General features: G+C 40.7%; 1 protein-coding gene across 1 annotated transcript in view; it reads right to left on the reverse strand.

The window, feature by feature from the left end:
* SMCHD1 (structural maintenance of chromosomes flexible hinge domain containing 1) overlaps positions 1-18,454 on the reverse strand; it is a 143,319-nt gene that overhangs the window by 26,798 nt on the left and 98,067 nt on the right. The window contains exons 31-36 of the mRNA XM_090039751.1: positions 14,569-14,648; positions 13,045-13,202; positions 10,301-10,416; positions 7,105-7,166; positions 4,362-4,449; positions 3,789-3,920 (exon numbers count right to left, since the gene is read on the reverse strand). Coding sequence (XP_089895877.1) covers positions 3,789-3,920; positions 4,362-4,449; positions 7,105-7,166; positions 10,301-10,416; positions 13,045-13,202; positions 14,569-14,648 — 636 coding nt within the window. The remainder of the gene's footprint in view (positions 1-3,788; positions 3,921-4,361; positions 4,450-7,104; positions 7,167-10,300; positions 10,417-13,044; positions 13,203-14,568; positions 14,649-18,454) is intronic.

Here is an 18,454-nt window from a genome sequence, read left to right on the forward strand (position 1 = left end):
CAGTGTCGAAAGCCTTCCGGAAGTCCAGAAAGACTACATCCACAGCAACCCCTGCGTATAATGATTTGGTGACCTGATCGTAAAAGGCCACCAGGTTGGTCTGACAAGACCTGCCACTGATGAACCCATGCTGGTTGCCCCTGAGCATGCATTCCCCCGCAAGGCCCTCCTGGATGTGTGCCAGGATAATTTTTTCAAAGAGCTTACCCGGGATTGAGGTAAGACTAACTGGCCTGTAATTTCCCGGGTCCTCTTTTTTTCCCTTTTTGAAGAGATAGGGACCACATTGGCCCTCTTCCAGTCCTCCGGCACCTCACCAGAGCACCACGAGTGCTCATAGAGCCGCGCCAGGGGTCCCGCAATGACCTCGGCCATAATGTTACTCACCTTATGATAAGTATGATCCTTTGATATATGTTATCCACCCGAATTACTGGTTTAACACCTCATGCACGTGAAATGAAATTATTTTGGGCTGGCAGCATCTATGGAGCTGCACTTTTGGGCCAGGTACAGATACTACACTTTTACTGGTGTAAATGATCTGAAACCAGTCAATACCCATAACAGAACCAAAGTTCAGCACACATGGGCTTGTTTAAAAATGGCAGAATCCTCCTCCACCAAAGGGCAAATGTGTGTTTTGCTTGCTACCGAGCTAAACTGCTTACAAAAAATTGTGCAACTTAGAACAAATCTGCCTTGCACTTTTTGAAGGTCTGTACCTAGTCTTGATATCCTTATGCCTCCCACTCACGGACATAAAATGCAGCTCACTGCTTTTGGCAACACTGAACCTTACACCTACAGAGATGCAGCAATAGGGAAGAGTTGCAGCCATAGGGCTTGGTTACAGAATCTGTGTACCACATATTTAAAAATCAGAGTTACTGAAATTTTTTTTTCTTCTTCAAGAGACTGTCTACCATGGACCCAACTTCCAGACCTGAATGTTAGGAGCAAGGTGCAACTTAAAGACTGAAGTGCATCTCTACCAAAAGTGGCATCTGATCTGGGATGAGTTTACTCAAGACTCTCAATTTTAACAATATCAGCAGGTGGGCTTGTGAGCCTTGGCTGTCATAAGAGGAGGATCGTATCTAAGAAGAAGCCTAGCCTTATATCCCCTCTGGAGCAGAACATAATGTATTTATTGTTCTTTTTCCTGTGGAAAATGTGTCTAGTTTGGGGTATTATTGCTTCTAAAATTTGTAATTTTCTTGCATTTCCTATTGACTCAGACCAACAAGGCTACCACACATACATCCCTGAAACATGGAAGATGCTGAATTTTAGCCAATTTTGGTTTATAAACTTAACTGCTGAACAAGAAAGATTACTATACCTCCCTGCCATCTGACACTACCAGGGAAGAAATCCTGCTTGATCTACACAAAGAAGAAGCTCACAAAGAGTCTCTCATGGACCATGGAGGATAGTTTTCCAGCTTCTGCTTCCTCTGTGGAAAAATGAAATTTAATTTTCTACATATCAGGACTTTTTACCATCTTGAATTTTCCATAAGCCTGATGAAGGGCACATATGCCCAAAAGCCTGCAGAAAAATATATTTTTTTGCAATTTCTCATTTGGTCTGATAAAAGGTATCATTTTGGAACCAAGAATTCTAGATTTTTGCATTTAATTTCTTTTGTAAATTTGAGTTTTTGTTTGTACCTCTGAAAATTATATGACAGCTGATCTGTTAAGACATTTTTGCAAGCCTAGAAGATAGCGAGCCATTAATGCGAATGCGATTTGATGATGCGTGAACTAGCTTCTGAGATGACCAACTTTTTGGCAACAGTGGAGGTGACTGCACTGTTGACTACAGATGTAGGGGATGGCTGTGATGTTTCCTATCTGTGCTTGGACTGCTGCTAGCTAGCTAGAATAAAAATGCCATGCAGGATAGAGTTCTGAAATGTATAACGTGAGAGTCCTGAGGGAAGCAGAAGACTTTTTATATAAAGGTAATCTAGATAAGTTTTGCATCCTAAAGTACAGGAACCTGTCAGCATTTTGGTATGTAGTGGTATATAAAAAAGTATTCCATTGCAAACATGAAGTTGGTCCTTCTATAGATCTAAAGACGACTTCACATGGCATTTTCAAATCAAGCAGGTGGTTTCTAGATGGATTAGGACAATTTCAATACCCTTCTATGAAGAAATGGGGAAATATAGTATGTTGTTTGATATAGTACAAGAAGCCACATGAGGAATCTGACATATGATGTACAGATGTTTCTGGAGAAGCCCAAAAATGGTTGATGAACTATATCTTGGTCTGGCAACTCTCATAGTTGATAAGCTCTCGTTAACCTTGAGATTAACGTATTTTCAGTTTATATACTGGTAGCAGAGTTGTGACATTCTCTCTGCTGGTCACAAGTCCCAATGAGGTAAAGAGCCCTAGGATCAGATGAATGAAGTTGGTTACTTGCAGGAGAGAGTTCCACTAGATGAGCCAATCATCCAGCTATGGGCGCATCTTGAACAGTGTGTCCCCAGTAACAAGAGGTATTTTCCCTGTCCAGGTTTCAGTGACAGAGTAAAATAAGAACTACAAAAAAAAAGGATCTGTGAGCCATGCTTGAGGATTAACAAGCAGGTGACTGAAGCTAGAGTTATCATCATAAGCTTGAAATTAAGCTTTCTGCATGTAATCAAGCCTAGAATTAGATACCAACTTCCATTTCTTCTTTGGGATTGAAAAGCAGAGGCATGTCTTCCAGTGCTTAAGATCATGTTGCTCCAACCTTTTGTTTAAAACATCTGTTGAAGCAGCTTTTCATGAGAGAAGTCAGTCCCTGAACAGGGTGGGGACAGGAAGCACCATGGTAAGAAGGGACTAGAATTTAATAAAATACCCCTTGCTTATGATGATTACTTGGGAGTATTAGATATTCTCTGAAAGTTATAAGAGGTAAAGAAAGCTTCACTGCTTGGAGAAGCTTTGGGGTCTGCTTCTTCCCTGGAACTAATATACAGTCAATGAGTGGTGAGTGGAAAAAAAATCCTTTAATGAAAGGACACCAATCTGTGCAGTAAATAGTGCGCAACCCTCAAAAAAGTCAGTGTTCTGTGACAATTTTGACCACCCTTGTTATTCTAAATGCTGAAACTAAGAGTCAGAATTGCAAACAAACATTACTAAACCTGTTAAGAAAGTGGGCTAGAATCCTTGTTCTTCTGCTTTTGTAGTTGGGTTTCCTCTCTAGAACCAGGAAGATATTTTGATTTATCTTTTGATTCCCTGATCCACAGGGACTATCTGGCTTTTGCAAAGGATTGATCCACTCTTTTGAGTCTTTGCAAAACTGTCGTGGAGCAGGGTACAAGCATTGTGAAATAGGAGCGGTTGTGGCAGAGCTCACCTCCTGTGGCTATTGTGATGATCAAGCCTTCTTTTGTACTTTGAAGGAAAGGTGGACATCCTTAGAAAACCTGAACTCTCCCAAAAGAATATCAAAACACAAGAGTAATTTTTAAAGCTGTCGGGATGAGAAACTAGGATTCCTATCTTATAAATGAGGTTCTCTAGTTATCTCAAATAAAGACTCATACTTTCACAGAACAGCTTAACTTAAATTTTTACTCGCTAATTTACACATCATTTTTTGAAAAAAAAGTTTTTAAATAAACTTAATCAGCTGTACTAAGTATTTTGTTCTACTTATTTCACTTTGCAAGCTAAATCTAATGATAACATTTTACCAGTGAAGTACATCACTTTTATAATAATTATTTATTGCACCAAGTAAACTTTGTAGCAAAGCACGATTACCATTATATGAAGGCATAAATTCTTGACCAGAGTCCGACTGGCAACAGCTTGAACATTAGACACTGCTGGAGTAGCTGGTGGAGGTTCAGGTAGCAATCGCACTGGGTCATTAGGTACCACTTCGATTATTATCTTAAGAAATAATGGGGAACAACATGCTTTTCATTTATAACATGCAAGTTATTCAACAATAACTAAATAAATATGATGTATAAGCTAAATTATATTCAAAGTCTTACAATTTACAGAGCCATAATGCACACGTATACTACTTTATAAATTATGTAGTTTAAAGAAATTGGAAGTCATCTTTTAAAGGAAAGCATAAGCAAGGTATTTTTTAAACCACAATATACCAAAAATGTAGACAGTCAATGCAGATTATAACTTGTTAGTTAAAAACCACAAAAAACAAGCTTTGATAATTAACTCTGTAGTTTTTTTACCATAAAAACAAAATTACTGCTTTTCCTAAACAAAAATTGTAACAAGGTTTTTCCATCTATCAGTTAATATAAATAATTCACATGCATTATTTCCTACTACATGTGCTTTAACTATGTAATTAATCACCTGTTCACTGTTGAGTATATTTGTCTTATCTAGCACAAAACCAAACTGGATGCTGTAATTCCCCACTCTCTCTGGAATCATTTTATCCCTAAATTAAAACAGAGAACATTAAATACTAAGATTATAAATATAATGAGCAATTCAGATCTTACATAATTCTGTACTTCACATCCTGTAAAATGTTGAAACCTTTTAGACTACAAGAACCCCATAAGGAACCAGCTGCTAGAACACATATTGGTAATTTGGCTGAGGAACATATTACGTTCCGCTTTTTTTTTTTTTTTAAATAATAAAAAATGGAAAAGCACTCTTTGGAAAAGCACAATGGACAAAGCAGTCCTTTTCTACCTCTCAACAAATGTGTAGCACTGAATTTCCCTGGTTTTATTAACATGCATCACAAGCATAATATTATTCAAATCAGCATTTGAAGTATAATTGATAACTTTCCCTAATAAAGTATAACTTAATATGAGAATGACTTAACATTTTAATTAACTATAATACAGACACACACACACTTTTTTGGATTATTTCCTCCTCTTTTTACTTCTCATGTAGCCTCTCTGGAGTAGTGTACCAGATTTATTTTTTATACTACAGCATGAGGTCTGGGCAATTGAAGGTACTGTCATATGACTACATATGACAGATACAATCCTTTTTAATAACGGGATGCAAACTGAATTAACAGATAGAGTACGTATGAAGACTGGAATGTTGCTTCATGTGCGTGGACATGTTTCTGTGGAAGAAAGGGAGAGCAAGACTTCAAGAGCCTAGGAGGCCATTGTACAGGTCTATGCCCCAGAGAAACACTGTCCAGCAACAGAAGAAGGGAGGTACTGTAGTTTAATACTGATCTTTGCCATTTCCTCAGAAGTTGATAACACCAGCAACAAAGAAAGGGGTACCTTCCACTGATGCTAGTTATGGCAATAACAGATTCCCTTCTAGCCCTTGCATCAAATGAGTGGGAAACGATGGAATGGGCAGGAGGTGAAACAATTCATGGACAGTGAAGTTGTCGCACTGTTGAGATCCTTTTTCAGTTTAATTGTAAACGGTTTCTGGCTTTATCTACTAGACTAAAAGGAAAATGTCCAACTAAAATGAAACCTCTACTGTCTATTTACTTAAACCTCCCTCCAGATTAGGAGTATGCTAGCTTCAATATAGGGGAACCTAAAGGTTCCTGGGGATTGGCAAATTATTACTAAAACACCGGTACTAATCTCAAGGTGACAAATTTCTATTCTTTTCTATGGGTTCTTATACCACACACATCACCCATAGTATTTCATGGGTGTCCAAGAGTGCTTTAAAGCAATACGACTTTATGCTATCACTTGTTTGTTTGCTCCTCTTCTCCCATAGGGGAAAAAAGCATATGCAAAGCAGCCTTGTTTGGGTGAAATTTTAAAGCCTTTTTGAATATTCATGTTGCTATGTATTTGTTAGACACAGCAACTTTCACCTGACATAGGTGGTGGTGAGACTTGAGAGGGTGCTTAGGTCTTGGGGAGTTCATTCCGGAGTCTCTGACAGTACTTCCCAAAGAGCCTATTTCCCACACAGTCAGGCTTTACCCTCATTCTACAAAATCAAATTGTGTAAAAGGATGGTTGCCATTAGTCAGTTTTCACGGTGAGCCTTTAGAAGGCCTTTTATATCCTCAGCTTAAGACTCTAGAATACCTTGAAGACAAACATTAAGACCTAGAACCAGCATTCCCTCTAAGCTGCACGGCTGCTCAGGTGTGCTTGGCAGTGCGGCATGAGCACGCCTGAGCAACCGCACAGCTTAGATGGAACACTGTCTAGAACCCAATTGAAAATGCAGTGGGGAACTGGTGTTTAGGACAGGTCTGATGTGCTTCCAGTGTCCTGGGCTGTTGAAAAGTTCCACATGTGCTAAATTTTCCTAAATGCTTAAGGCTTCATATCTAAGTATGCTGCACTGATGTAATCTCAGTGAAGTGAAGTGAAGATGATGTGAATAACTGAAACAACATCAATAGTCCATTGGGATGGGACAGTGTGTCCCAGTCAACTGGAGCAGATCAAAAACTTTATTTATAGATGCTGCTACGTGAGAGTTTGGTGAAAAGGAATTAAAATGTACCCCGAAACTACATGCTAAATTGAACTGTAGATATGTGATTTCTGCTAACAACTGTAACCTATTTATTGTTTTCCTCTGATCTTCCCTGTCTTACTCAGGCTCAGCTTCTACCAGCTGATTTTTTTGATGAACTGATTTTTTCCCAAAAAGATTCATGTTGGTAGCATTGGCGCGGTTATACATGCTGAAGGGTTGGGAGAACTTTGCATCATCTGCAGCTTGCTAGCACGAGACCCTGACATCAGGCCAATCATCTAGTGGCTGCATATAAAAAAAAAACTGAAAGAGATTTTACTTGTGGGACTTCACAGCTAAGGGGTCCAGTATTGGAGGTACAGTTCCCCACCACTACTAATTGGATGTGTCCTTAGGAATGACTAAAAGCATCTTAGCACATTACTGTACACTTCACAATACATGAGATGCATCTGATGGAGTCAGAAGGATACCACTACATTTCTGTTTTGTCATGCCATGCCTTTGAACAAAGCAACTCTTTTGATATTAATGATCAAAATTAAAGCAACAGTTATGTTGTTAATACTTGTTCTATTTGGAAGCATTAACTCTAAATAAGTAAGTGAAACCAGAAATTATGAAGTAAGTTTTGCTGTACCTGAAGTAAAAGAAGCCTTCATCTTTGTCATCCTTGACTTTGCTACAGGCAAATGATGTAGCCTGAGAAGGATGTAAAAGAAATTACATGCAACATACCTGAAATATTAATGGGGGCTGGACTCGATCTTCCAAGGTCCCTTCCAGCCCTAATGTCTAATGTCTATGAAATTAACTTACATATTACTTTTAAATAGCATGTTAAGCCTTACTAAGCATTCTCCAAATATTATAAATGTTATAAAATAACATTTAAAAAGCATTTTTAGTTGAGAAAACTGAACTGAATAGCAACAGCATAGAACAGCGCCATTAAAGAACATATGATATAGAAGCCATTTTAATATTTTTAATCCTTGTGACCCAGAGATGAGGGATATATTTAAAAACTAAACAAAATTCCATCACCAATAATGCCAGAAAAATTACAGAAGTTGAAGCAGAAGGAGAAAATGTTTTGTTGGCAAACCTCCCCAGCAAGTAAGTCTGTGGGCGGAGGGGCTGGGCAGATCAAGGCCCCAGCCCTAGCTCTAGTCCTTCCCTTACTGCTGCAGCCTTGGTCTGAACCTCCCCCCGTAATGGCAGTGAGACTGGAACAGCTGCACAGCTGGAATGGCTGGAAAGGAGCCAGGAGTGGCTTGTACAGGGAGGAGCAGTGTGTGCCCCTGGAACTGCGCGGGGTGGGGTGGGGCGGGCTGCACCTGTGGGCTGGGCTGCTCCTGGTGGAGGCTGTGGCCACGCTGGGAGTGGGACTACAGGGGGCTGCAGCCACCCAAAAATTAACTGTAGCCCCCCCCCAACACCTCTCCCAGCGCCGCCACCCAGCCCAACCGCAGTGTGGCCCTAGCTTCTGCCAGGAACAGCCCAGCACTGCCTCCATCGCTCATAGGTGTTGTAGGGCCTAGGCCCTCACTTGACCAGTGCTTTGCTCTCCAGCAATGTCAGGGTAAGACCCCTGGTTTGCACCACCTGCGTTATCTGATTGATGTTCTTGCTTGCCTGACATTAACTTCAATGTTCTTCTTGGGGGATAGTTCCTGGCAGATGGTCCGTGGGGTCTCAAGTCTGGACTTCTTCATGGGGCTCCAACTTCCCCTTTACCCCACCTGTGCCACATCCACGGCCAAGGTGTACTCTACTCTCCATATGTCTCCTTCACAGATGATACCTTCTCATCTGTGCTGTCCCACTTTTGAGGGTTGGCAACCTTCTGGCAGTCAGCTCCCCAGAGGTCGTCTTTCATTTATGGACTGTGGCCTTCGCAACTAAAACCTGCCTCAATCTTGAGATGACCGCAAAGTCATGAATACTACTAACTGAAAGAAGGTCAGCATCCACTGATGGGCCCTGGGATCTTGTTTCTCAGACCCGCAGGCCCCTGGCTGGGGCTTTTTGGCTCTCCCTTCTTAAGAGCCATCTGGAGGGTACAGCAGCTCTCCGTTATGCCCCTGGCAGTCCTCTTGTGGGGCCTTCCTTTGGGTCCCTGCCCTTTCCCACCTCAGCCCCATCCGACTTGAGGCTGGGCTGTCTGGGTCACTCTAGTCAGTATGCTGGTTGTTTGCCTTGCTGGCTCATGCTGGCTCCCTGCTTTGTCTGGGCCCTGGGCTGTTGCAGCCCCATGGCCCCACATAGCCATTGTCCTGACACCTGCCACCATCCCTGGCCCTCACCCCTCCACAGAGGCTCCCAGCCACTGTGGTGGGTCTGCAGCACTCTGCTTGCTCCTCCCAGCCCCAGTGCCACCTGCTCTTCTTCCTGGACAGGCTCTGGAGTGTGCCAAAGCTTCTCCTGTGCCGCTCTCCATGTCACTTCCGAAGTCACCTTCTGGAGTCGTAGCCAAGTGTGCCAGGGTCTCCCTGGTGCTGCACCCCATGGCATTTCCCGGTCTTTTCACCCAGATACCTGCTGGGTCTGCTGGTGCCTTGGCATGTCCCTCAGTTCCAGATGAGACGTTTCTCTGCTCCCAAGCTTGAATCTTCCCACACCACCCTCAGCTATTCCTCCAGTCACCTTTTTAGCGGCTCGCTCTTCTCTTTGGCCATGCCCCCTTTTCCTGCTTATTTGCAGGCTTAGCAGCTCCTAAACTGCTGCATCTGAGCCTGCTGTCTTGGCATCTCACCACAGCAGCTGCCCGAACTCCCCCTGTAGTAAGTAACTGGGGCGGGGGGGGAAAGAGGCGCCTTCTCTGCCCCCTTCACACTGATGATATACGGCAGGGTGGGCAATTATTTTGGCCGGAGCACCGCTTACTGAGTTTTGGCAAGCCATTGAGGGCCACATGACAGGCAACTAGGGGCAGTTTAATATTAATTTTCTAAATATTTTAGGGGCCCCACAGGCCGGATAGAATGTCCTGGTTGGCCGCATCCAGCCTGCGGGTTGCATTTTGCCCACCCCGATACAGGGGATCAACAAATTACGACGCTATGAATTACAAGGAAAGTAAATGTTCATATAATGTAACACTGGGGATGTTTTATCTTTTTGCCAATTGCAGTTTTAAATTATGACAATCATACTACTCTATATAGTACAACATAAATGAAAAAACAATGACATTTTAGAATGCCAGCACACTGGAAAATTCTCCCTGCTTTTGTATACGCACACTTAGAGACAAACTCATTTAGAATTTAAAAGGAACCCAAGCTCTACCCTGTGCTGCCACCCCCCACTAGTTAAGTCTGTGGGGAGGGAAGGGGTGGGTAAAGGGGAACTTGGAAGCCCAAGAAGCAGCCCAGGCTCACAACCCCATGGACCACCTACAGGAAACCATCCCCCCCCGCCCCAAGAAGAACATAGTTATGGCAGGTGGGCAAGAGCATCAGTTGGATAATGCAGGTGGTGCAAACCAGGGGTCTTACCCTGACGTTGGTGGGGGGAAAAGCATTGGTCAAATGGGGGCCTAAGCCTTACAACACCTACCAGCAATTTTTTCCAATGAAATACGGAAATGGTAATAGACTGTCAGCTTATTTTTGTTAAATTAACAGGACAGAATCTGACCTTGGCATAATTTGATCAAATTAATTAAATTTAATACATTATATTAAGTGAATTAATTAAATCTATTCACTTAATACTTACAATCCAGAAAAGGAAATTTTGCTTAAGAAAACTAAAGAATGCCCTTCTGTGGAAATGCCTTGTTCTATATTTGCAGGATGATTGCGCGATAATACTTTTAGATCACTTACATTAGCTGATGCTCTAGTTCCACTGCTCTGTCCTTCCCACATTTTCATAGAAACCCGTGCTGGGTTAATATTTTTAATGATGTTATCATCTTCGGAAATAATACTAACCATAAAATCTGAAAAATAAATCAAAGAAAGCATTAATTTTTCTTCAAGAACAGTGTGCATAAATTAATGCAGTTATTGTCCTCATGTCTACACACATTTCTAGTTCTAGATAGATGACAAAATGAAAATAAATGAGGCTTTAGGAAATATTTAAGTTGCGGCATGGCGTTCTAATTAAACTAGACCCGCACATAGAAAAAGAACTTTATTCAAGAAAAAACTCTTTGCTCTCTATTGTGTAGCAGCCAGCCAATTATAATGCATGATCAATCTACATATTCAGGTACCTTTTAACTCCTTGTAGTTTAATCCAAACATAATTCAAATGTTTACATAAAAAAGCCATGCTACCATTCACAGATCAATAAGGAGTAGGAACTTGACCTACAGCAAACAGGAGTAGATGGGAGTGGAGGGGAGGGGTGAGAAAGCAGGGGGCAGTGGTGCAGTTGCACCCTCCTGCTGCTGCCAACAACTCTGTCCAAGCTTGGCATTCTGCACAGCCTTTATTTAGAGCTGGAGCACCCAGGCTGCTGACTGACTGACATCAGGGGGCTGGGCAGGGAACAGGCACAGGAAGCAGGGACCCACCTGCCGTTACTGCTCTCCTCACCTGACCCCGGCATAGTGTGCGTGTGGGGGGGAAGGGAGCCCCAAAGCCATAGGGAGCAGCTTCACAGGTTGCCAGGCTTAGTAAGGGACAGTACTGGTGGTGGGTGGTTTTCTTCTTCCAGGACCTGCTACCTCACCATAGTCCCCTCTGGCCCAAACCAGGTGAAGAATGATGAAATCCATCTATTACCACTGCTATTCGTGCTAGCTGATGCAGGCATAAGGGAAGCCCCAGAGCCATTCCAGCCCTGCTGCAGTTGCGGGCTGCAGTAACTGACTGCATGGATTTCTGGGCTCAGTTGGGGACAGCAGCTACTGGTGGGTTTTTCCTACCAGCACCTGTTCCAAGCCAGTAAGGGACACACTAGGGGAGGGTGGAGACATAGTTAAGAGGAGCAGGAAAGAGGACCGCTTCCCCCTTCCCCTCCCCATCCAAGCTCCATACCACCACCTACAGCCACTCCTTAAAACAACCCCTCTGCTCACCAGGTGAGGGGAGTGGTTCTGGGGCTTCACCAGCACTCCAGCACCCAGGCCAATCAGGAATAGTGACAAGGGGCTTGTTCTCCTTCCAGAACCTGCTCTTTGCCCTGCCTCACCCCCTGGTGTCCCCTATTAGTCTGGAAGAAGCAATTAGCTGTATAACAGGTCTGAAACTAAGTACCATAGAAGTATAAAATGTAAACAATTAAAATAAGCCTTCATCACAATATCATAGAAAAATACTATGATTAAGGCTTACTTTCTATTATATGCTTTTATATTCCATTTCTAAAACATTATATATAGCACTTGGCATGTGACAAAAATATCACCCTTCAAAATATAATCAGATATGACTGTGTTTGAGATCTGAAGACTATTCGAAAGAACTCCAATACTAATGAAAATTAACATTGGAATATAGCCAATCAAGAGCTTGTTGAGTCTTTTCTTTAATAGTAATGACTGTTGTCAACTGTCCTTTTAGAAATGGCCGCTTAATATTTCTTTGTTCTATAAAATTAAGGCTAATTTATTTAGCTCAGTTAAGAATCCACCAAACTCCTTTCTTTGCAATCTGTAAACTGGCCTGTATTGAAAGCCATGACAAACGGTCTGGGGATTATAATGATTTCATGCTTCAGTTAGTGTTTAGTTATTTGCTGAACTCTTCCAGATTTTCTTCAGGATCAGAGTAGATGAAGAAGGATACCGAAGAAAGCATCATGTAATTAACATTATACAGTGTTCTAATGAAATCAGAAATGCATTTGAAAATTTTTAAACTGATTCTGTATTTCACTTGGATTTTCTACCATGGGTTATAAGCAGTTTGGGTGACTTGTGTATGTGTATCATTCTATTACGCAAATATAAAAGCATCCTTTTTACATGCAGTTTCAGTTCTCCTGCTCATGGACAAAGGTTATATAAATGGATATATGGATTAACAATCAGATCCCATTCCTAGGATGAATTTGGCACATGGTCTCAGCGTCACAGCAGCTGCATGAAAAATGGGAAGAGGACATTTGCCAGGGGAGCCTGAATTCCATTAATTTGACTAATTAAAGTGTTGCCACTAGGAAATCTGTGCTGAATGTATGTGTCCTGTAAGTTGAGGCAGATCACCCAAACCACAGGACCTAATGAGAATATGGAAAGAGTTACCATGAGAAAGCTGGTGAAGGAAATAAACGTTTAATTGTCCAGGACCCAGTAAGGGTCACCAACCTCCTTTCATTTTTGGAATAATAAAGTAAGGGAAATAAAGGTTCTTTTCTCTGAATCCCAGTAGAACTGGTTCTATGATGCTGACTTGGATCACAGGCTCTTGTGTGAGTGTGATTCTTCCAAGAACAGTCCTTGGAACCAGCCCGATATGATATAATGTGGGATAAAAGTATTGAAAAAATCAACAAGATAAATCATCATAAAAATAAAGTTTTTTCCAGTGGTGAAAAGCTGTATTTGAATGGTTGGTTTCCAACATTTAAGAAAAACCTGAAGGAAAAAAAACCCCACAAAAACCTTTTACTTACCAGGGAAGGTACTTCCTGCTACAAAAGAAGCAGTTTTATCATACTTAACATTCAAGCGTACGGGTTTCTCAGGGTCAGGCAGGACATTTATCTTGATTACAGGGCAATTTAATATGCCCTTGCTGTATGAGGCTTTAAGGTGTAAAGAATATTCTCCCCTGTATACAGTAATCATATAACAAGCAGTTATAATACAGTATGTCAGTAGCGCTTTTAGAGAAAAAAAACAGTGCATTGTGATCAAGGAAATAATATGCTCTCTACAATAACTTGCTTCCCTTTCAATGCATTTTTTCCTCTCAAATCTCTATTATTGATAACAAAATTATAGTAAAGACAAAATCCAAGTATATATGCAAGGTCAGAAACATCACACCTCAAAAAGCCCAGAATTTAGAATATTCCCACAACTTTAAACTGCATTATATTAAAAAATTGCATTATTGCTAATTTTTGTGCATCTTTTTGCTATGTTGTTTTTGCCAAATTCACCAATTTTCAGCATAATTTTCCAAGATCTGAACTGTTGGCAGCTTTAATTTCATTAGGACTACAAGAGGGTAGAGAATAAGGAAAGCTATTTAAAACTTCACATGAAGGAAGATTGCTCTATACTACCTCCCAGTTCCTCCCAGTCACAAGAGTAAGACTGAATACAGGTCTTCCCCCATAACAATATACATTGAGACTATTAGGTTTCAATATGCCATTTAACTTTGAGAGAGAGCTGAGGTATAAAAATTATAAATCATTACAGTAATAATGATGTCAAATTTACCTTTGTAGTCTACTTACAATATTGTACATACTTAAAACCTTAATGACTCAAACATCAAAACACCAAGATGAAAATGCAGACACGTACTAATATAAAACGTTGTAAGAGTTAACACAGTTAGCAGGTTTCTAAATCCCACCCCCAAAAGCTTTTACAGAACATGTAGCTCTGCTGGCTTTTTTCAATTTATTGAGAATTGGATCCAACTACTTGGCCTCCATTGACCTGACTGTATCAAACCTCACTGCTCTTAAGGAGACAAGTTAGTCTCTATGGAATGCTGATGTCCTTGAAAACCAGAAAAAATTATTGCAGATAATAAGGGGGAAAAAAGCTAACTACAGTTACTGATAAGCAGGTGAGGCTTCTCCTGCCTAAAAAAAAGTATTACAAATTTCCATTTTAGGGCCTACTCTGAGCTATGAAAATAATGCTTTTTGTTTTGTTTAAATACTATACTACCACTACTATACTAGTAAACAACATTTTATTGGGTTAACTACCTCTAAGAATGCTACCAACCTAAAAAGCCTGACTGCTGGTTAAAAGTTAACCTAAAGGCTGGCACATTTAACATGTTTAAAGATGTTAGTCCCCTACCATAGTATACTGCAGCTAAAATGCGTATGCATTCATTTTTTCCTAATTAAGAACTCCTCCCTGCCCCCGAAAATATGAACACCACTCTCCCTCTCAGCAGACATAACGAATTAACTACTAAATGCCATAGAAGAGTACCTACTTACCTAGGTGCATGAATAGTAAAAACTCCAAGATTGGCCCTACCATTTTCATCTGTTTTATGTTGCTGGACTGCAGGAAGGATCTGTCAAGAAAATTAAATTTTTTAAAAATCTACAGTTACTTTACTATTACATTACATTAAAAAGTAACTTTTCTTTATAAAGGATATTTTCTTGCACTTTAATCAACACCTGTCTTGTATTTTTGCGCTCTAGTTCTACACCTTTCCTGACTCCTCTAATTTAATAAAGATTATGAAAACAGATACATAAATGAGTTAGCAAGAGGTAAATTAAGTCAAAGATTCACAATTCATCCTAAGGTCATCAAGCTATTTAAATGACTGGTCAAATAATGCCAAATATTCCATGAATGGCCTGATGTAGATGGTAGTATGCCTCTTGATAGTAACATGGTACCAAGAGCAGGAAGGAAGGCCCGGAGGCATTAGCCCTATAGGAATTCAGGCATCCCTTCCTCTCCATAATTCCCCCCACAGCAGCTCTATCTGAATATATGGATAAGAACATAAGAACTGTCATTTACCAAGTCAGACCACCATAGGTCAATCTTACCCAGCATCCTGTGTAACAGTGGCAGATAGAGGATGCTGAAATGGAGGGTGAACTGGGTATATGACCAGGGTTTTTTCCACTGTTCCTCTCTCATTTGCAGTCTCAAGCATTTAAGGTCTAGGAAGTTCTAATTCAGAGGCTGTATCCCTAAATCCCATGCTCAATAGCTACTGATGCCCCTTTCCTCCAAGAATTTGTCTAATCCTTTGGATGCAGAGCACCTCCCTCTATATTCAGGGACAGGCACCTTAGGTCTGCTCCTTTCTTGCTAAGTTCCAGGGCTGGGACAGAAGTTGCACATAACTGATCAGAAACTAGTTCAGATGTGTAACACAACAGAAGTTCAGTGCACATAAAACACTTTCAAAATGGCTGAAACCAGTTTAAGATAAACCTGGATGGATGTAGTATCAGACTTAACTGATTCAGGTTAAATCAGCTTATTGAACTTCTGTCCCAGATTGCTTCCAGATTCAAGTCCCCCAGAATCCCAGGTTGCTTTGCACCTGCCCTGCAAAACCGATCTCATGGGGTGGACAGGCTAGCTTTGGCCCACACTGTCTGCTGCAGTTGAAGTGGGAGGTGTGCTTTAGAGCCAACTGACTTCTAGCCTGGGCCATTGTAGGCATGCAGCTGCATTTCCAGAATCAAAAGTGAATGTCTGTTCACTTGTTTATCAGTTCAATCTACGCATCTTAGACTAACCTGCAAAGATTGAATCAATTCAGCCTTGGGCTTTTTGACTGTCTGTACTTAGCTCAGGAGAACTGAAGAGGCTCCTCTACACTGCTGGTTTGGTGCCCTCTACTGGCTAGCCGCTGTAACTTCAAAAAGCTGCATTCAGTAGCATAAAAAAGGGAGCCTTTGAAGTGGCGCTGGTTATACAGTCCAAGAACTACCCTATGAACCCACTGTGCTTGCTGCAAGAAGGAAGCCTCTCCCCTACCTCCATCCACATGATCTGTGAGATATTCATACATTACAGAGTGTTACAGAAGCTAAAATCATTTGTGTGAAACCTGTTTTACTAGATATGAACATGGAAAAACTGTTGAAGTTAGTGTAAGCCATAGCTTTTTCTTCGGGAAATGATTTGCTCTTGGTATTCCAGCACTCGTAACTCCTAAAGCAGCAACCTTGTGCCAACAGGTGAGACACTGGACTTGAGCAAAACAACAACCATGCTTCAAAAGGGGAGGGAGAGCTGCTGCTGCTCAGGAACCGTCAGTTGCTGTTACACTCTAAATGCTTTGTGCACACAGCCTGTAACACCACAAATGAATTAAAATCACCCCAACTTTAACCCTGGATTAAGCATTTATATGGATACAGGCTCCTTTACCAAGCAGTTAGAGCTGTGCAGCTTGGAGCAGAAACTCCCCCTCCCCTTTTAAAATTTTTCCACTTGAACATCTGTCCATGCCTCCAAGGTAAAGACTACCTTGGCAAAAAGAGCAGTTCCAGAAGCAGTCCCCAATAGCAATGTTTTATGAAAGTACAGACTGAACTTTAAGAGCAGTGCTACAGATCTCAGAGATTTGTATATTCCTAAAGGAATATAACAAATGTCTAAAGGAAGCTAAAGATGCAGTCTGAATTGTGGTAGAGTGAGATTCTATCTAAAGGGAAGGATCAGGTTTAGCTGCTCAGTAACAGACTGATGAATTCTGTTATCCATTTGGATGACATCTGGGAAAAAGACTCCTCTCCCCTCTTTACCCTTTCAGCACAAAACTGAGTACTCTTGAGGAAACTCTAAACAAACAAAAAGGCTGTATTCTTAGAACTTCATAAAGTGTATCATTTTCTTTCAGGATGGCTGAAATGACATTTGGGGAAGAAAACAGATAAATGAATGGTTTGAGTTGTATAAAAAAAAAATCAAAACTACTTTAGGAAGAAAGCTTAGGTGAGGTCTAGGAGAATCCTTATCTCTGGGAAAATAATATATGGAGGACTACTCATTAAAGCTTGAGTTTCTCTCTAACCACCGTGGAAAAAGGATGAAAACAAATGACCCTGCATGTGAAGCAGTAGTCCATTAGACCTGCTAATACCATATTAAGGTCCCATAATGGAAAAGGTTTCCTGACTTGAAAGAAAACATGTACTTAGAGTTGTTAAAAACCATAAAACCTGCAAAGTATGAAAATACTATGCCAGATTCTGAATTTGTAGATGATAGGCAAATACAGCTGCTAGAGAAAATTTGGAGAATCTAGCTGATTTTCATCATAGCAGAAAATCCAAGGTGAATAAAATGCCCAGTGGAAAGGATGCCATATGGTACAGTTAGGTCCAAATAATGTCTTTATTTGACATTTTACTTGACATTTCCTCTATTAAAATAGTTTGGACATTGTTGCAAGATACAGACATGTTAAGTCTGGGTGAAGTATTTTCCCTTCATCTTTGGGAGTATATTTAAGAGAGAAGATAATGATACTGGAGTATGAACCATACTCCCAACAGGTCTAGAAACTGACTGAATGGGGGACACTGGCACAATTACTATGATTACTGAATCTTTCAGAATTCAGAGAATAAGATTTTATGCATAAAGGAGGCTCACTTTAGATCAGTCAGAAAAGCACTGGAGAGAGTGCCCAGATTTCTGACTTACTCTTTAGCAAAAGATGCTGCAATAAAGTTTTAGTTTGCTACAAAATCTTTTCCATAGTAGTAAAATTATGACTAAGCCTTCTCTATTTTGATTGTAGGTTGACAAATATCTGTTTGGATCAAAAAAGACATTGATTTGGAACCAGGAAAAGATTTAATTTAGATTCTTTCTGGAAGCTAGCAATGTGTGGGGTCTATTTCTTTATATAGGAATGCCAGCCAGGACTAGGTACAGATGTTTAATGTATGACCTAACAGTACTCTAAGCTATGACATAAGCATTTATTTCTTTACTTGTCATGTCAATAGTTTTGTTGGTTTCAAAAGGAAGTTTACTTAGCTCTTACTTGAAAATTTCCGCTCCAGATTTTTCCCACCCCTACAGGTAAAAAATGTTTTCTTTTTAGCCAGAATTAGGACCCATTTGCTCTCTTCACACATCACATTAAGACTCAGGAAAAGTATGTACATATACAAACACAGAAGGAAAAGAGTTGTTATGAATGGACAACAAGAGCTTTGAACTGCCTGAATATTGTAGCTTTACACTGATGATATGTGAGATTTTAGGGAAAGAAGGTATAACTCTGGTTCTTTACTGGTGAAGCTGCTACTAAGCCAAGCTTTTAGTTGCCCAAATTTAGGACATGTCTTTGAATTTCTATTAAACATTTTAACACTTGGTTTTAAT

Source organism: Crocodylus siamensis, chromosome 3 (genome assembly GCF_052110815.1).
Source record: "Crocodylus siamensis isolate JL-2025a chromosome 3, ASM5211081v1, whole genome shotgun sequence".
NCBI lineage: Eukaryota > Metazoa > Chordata > Crocodylia > Crocodylidae > Crocodylus > Crocodylus siamensis.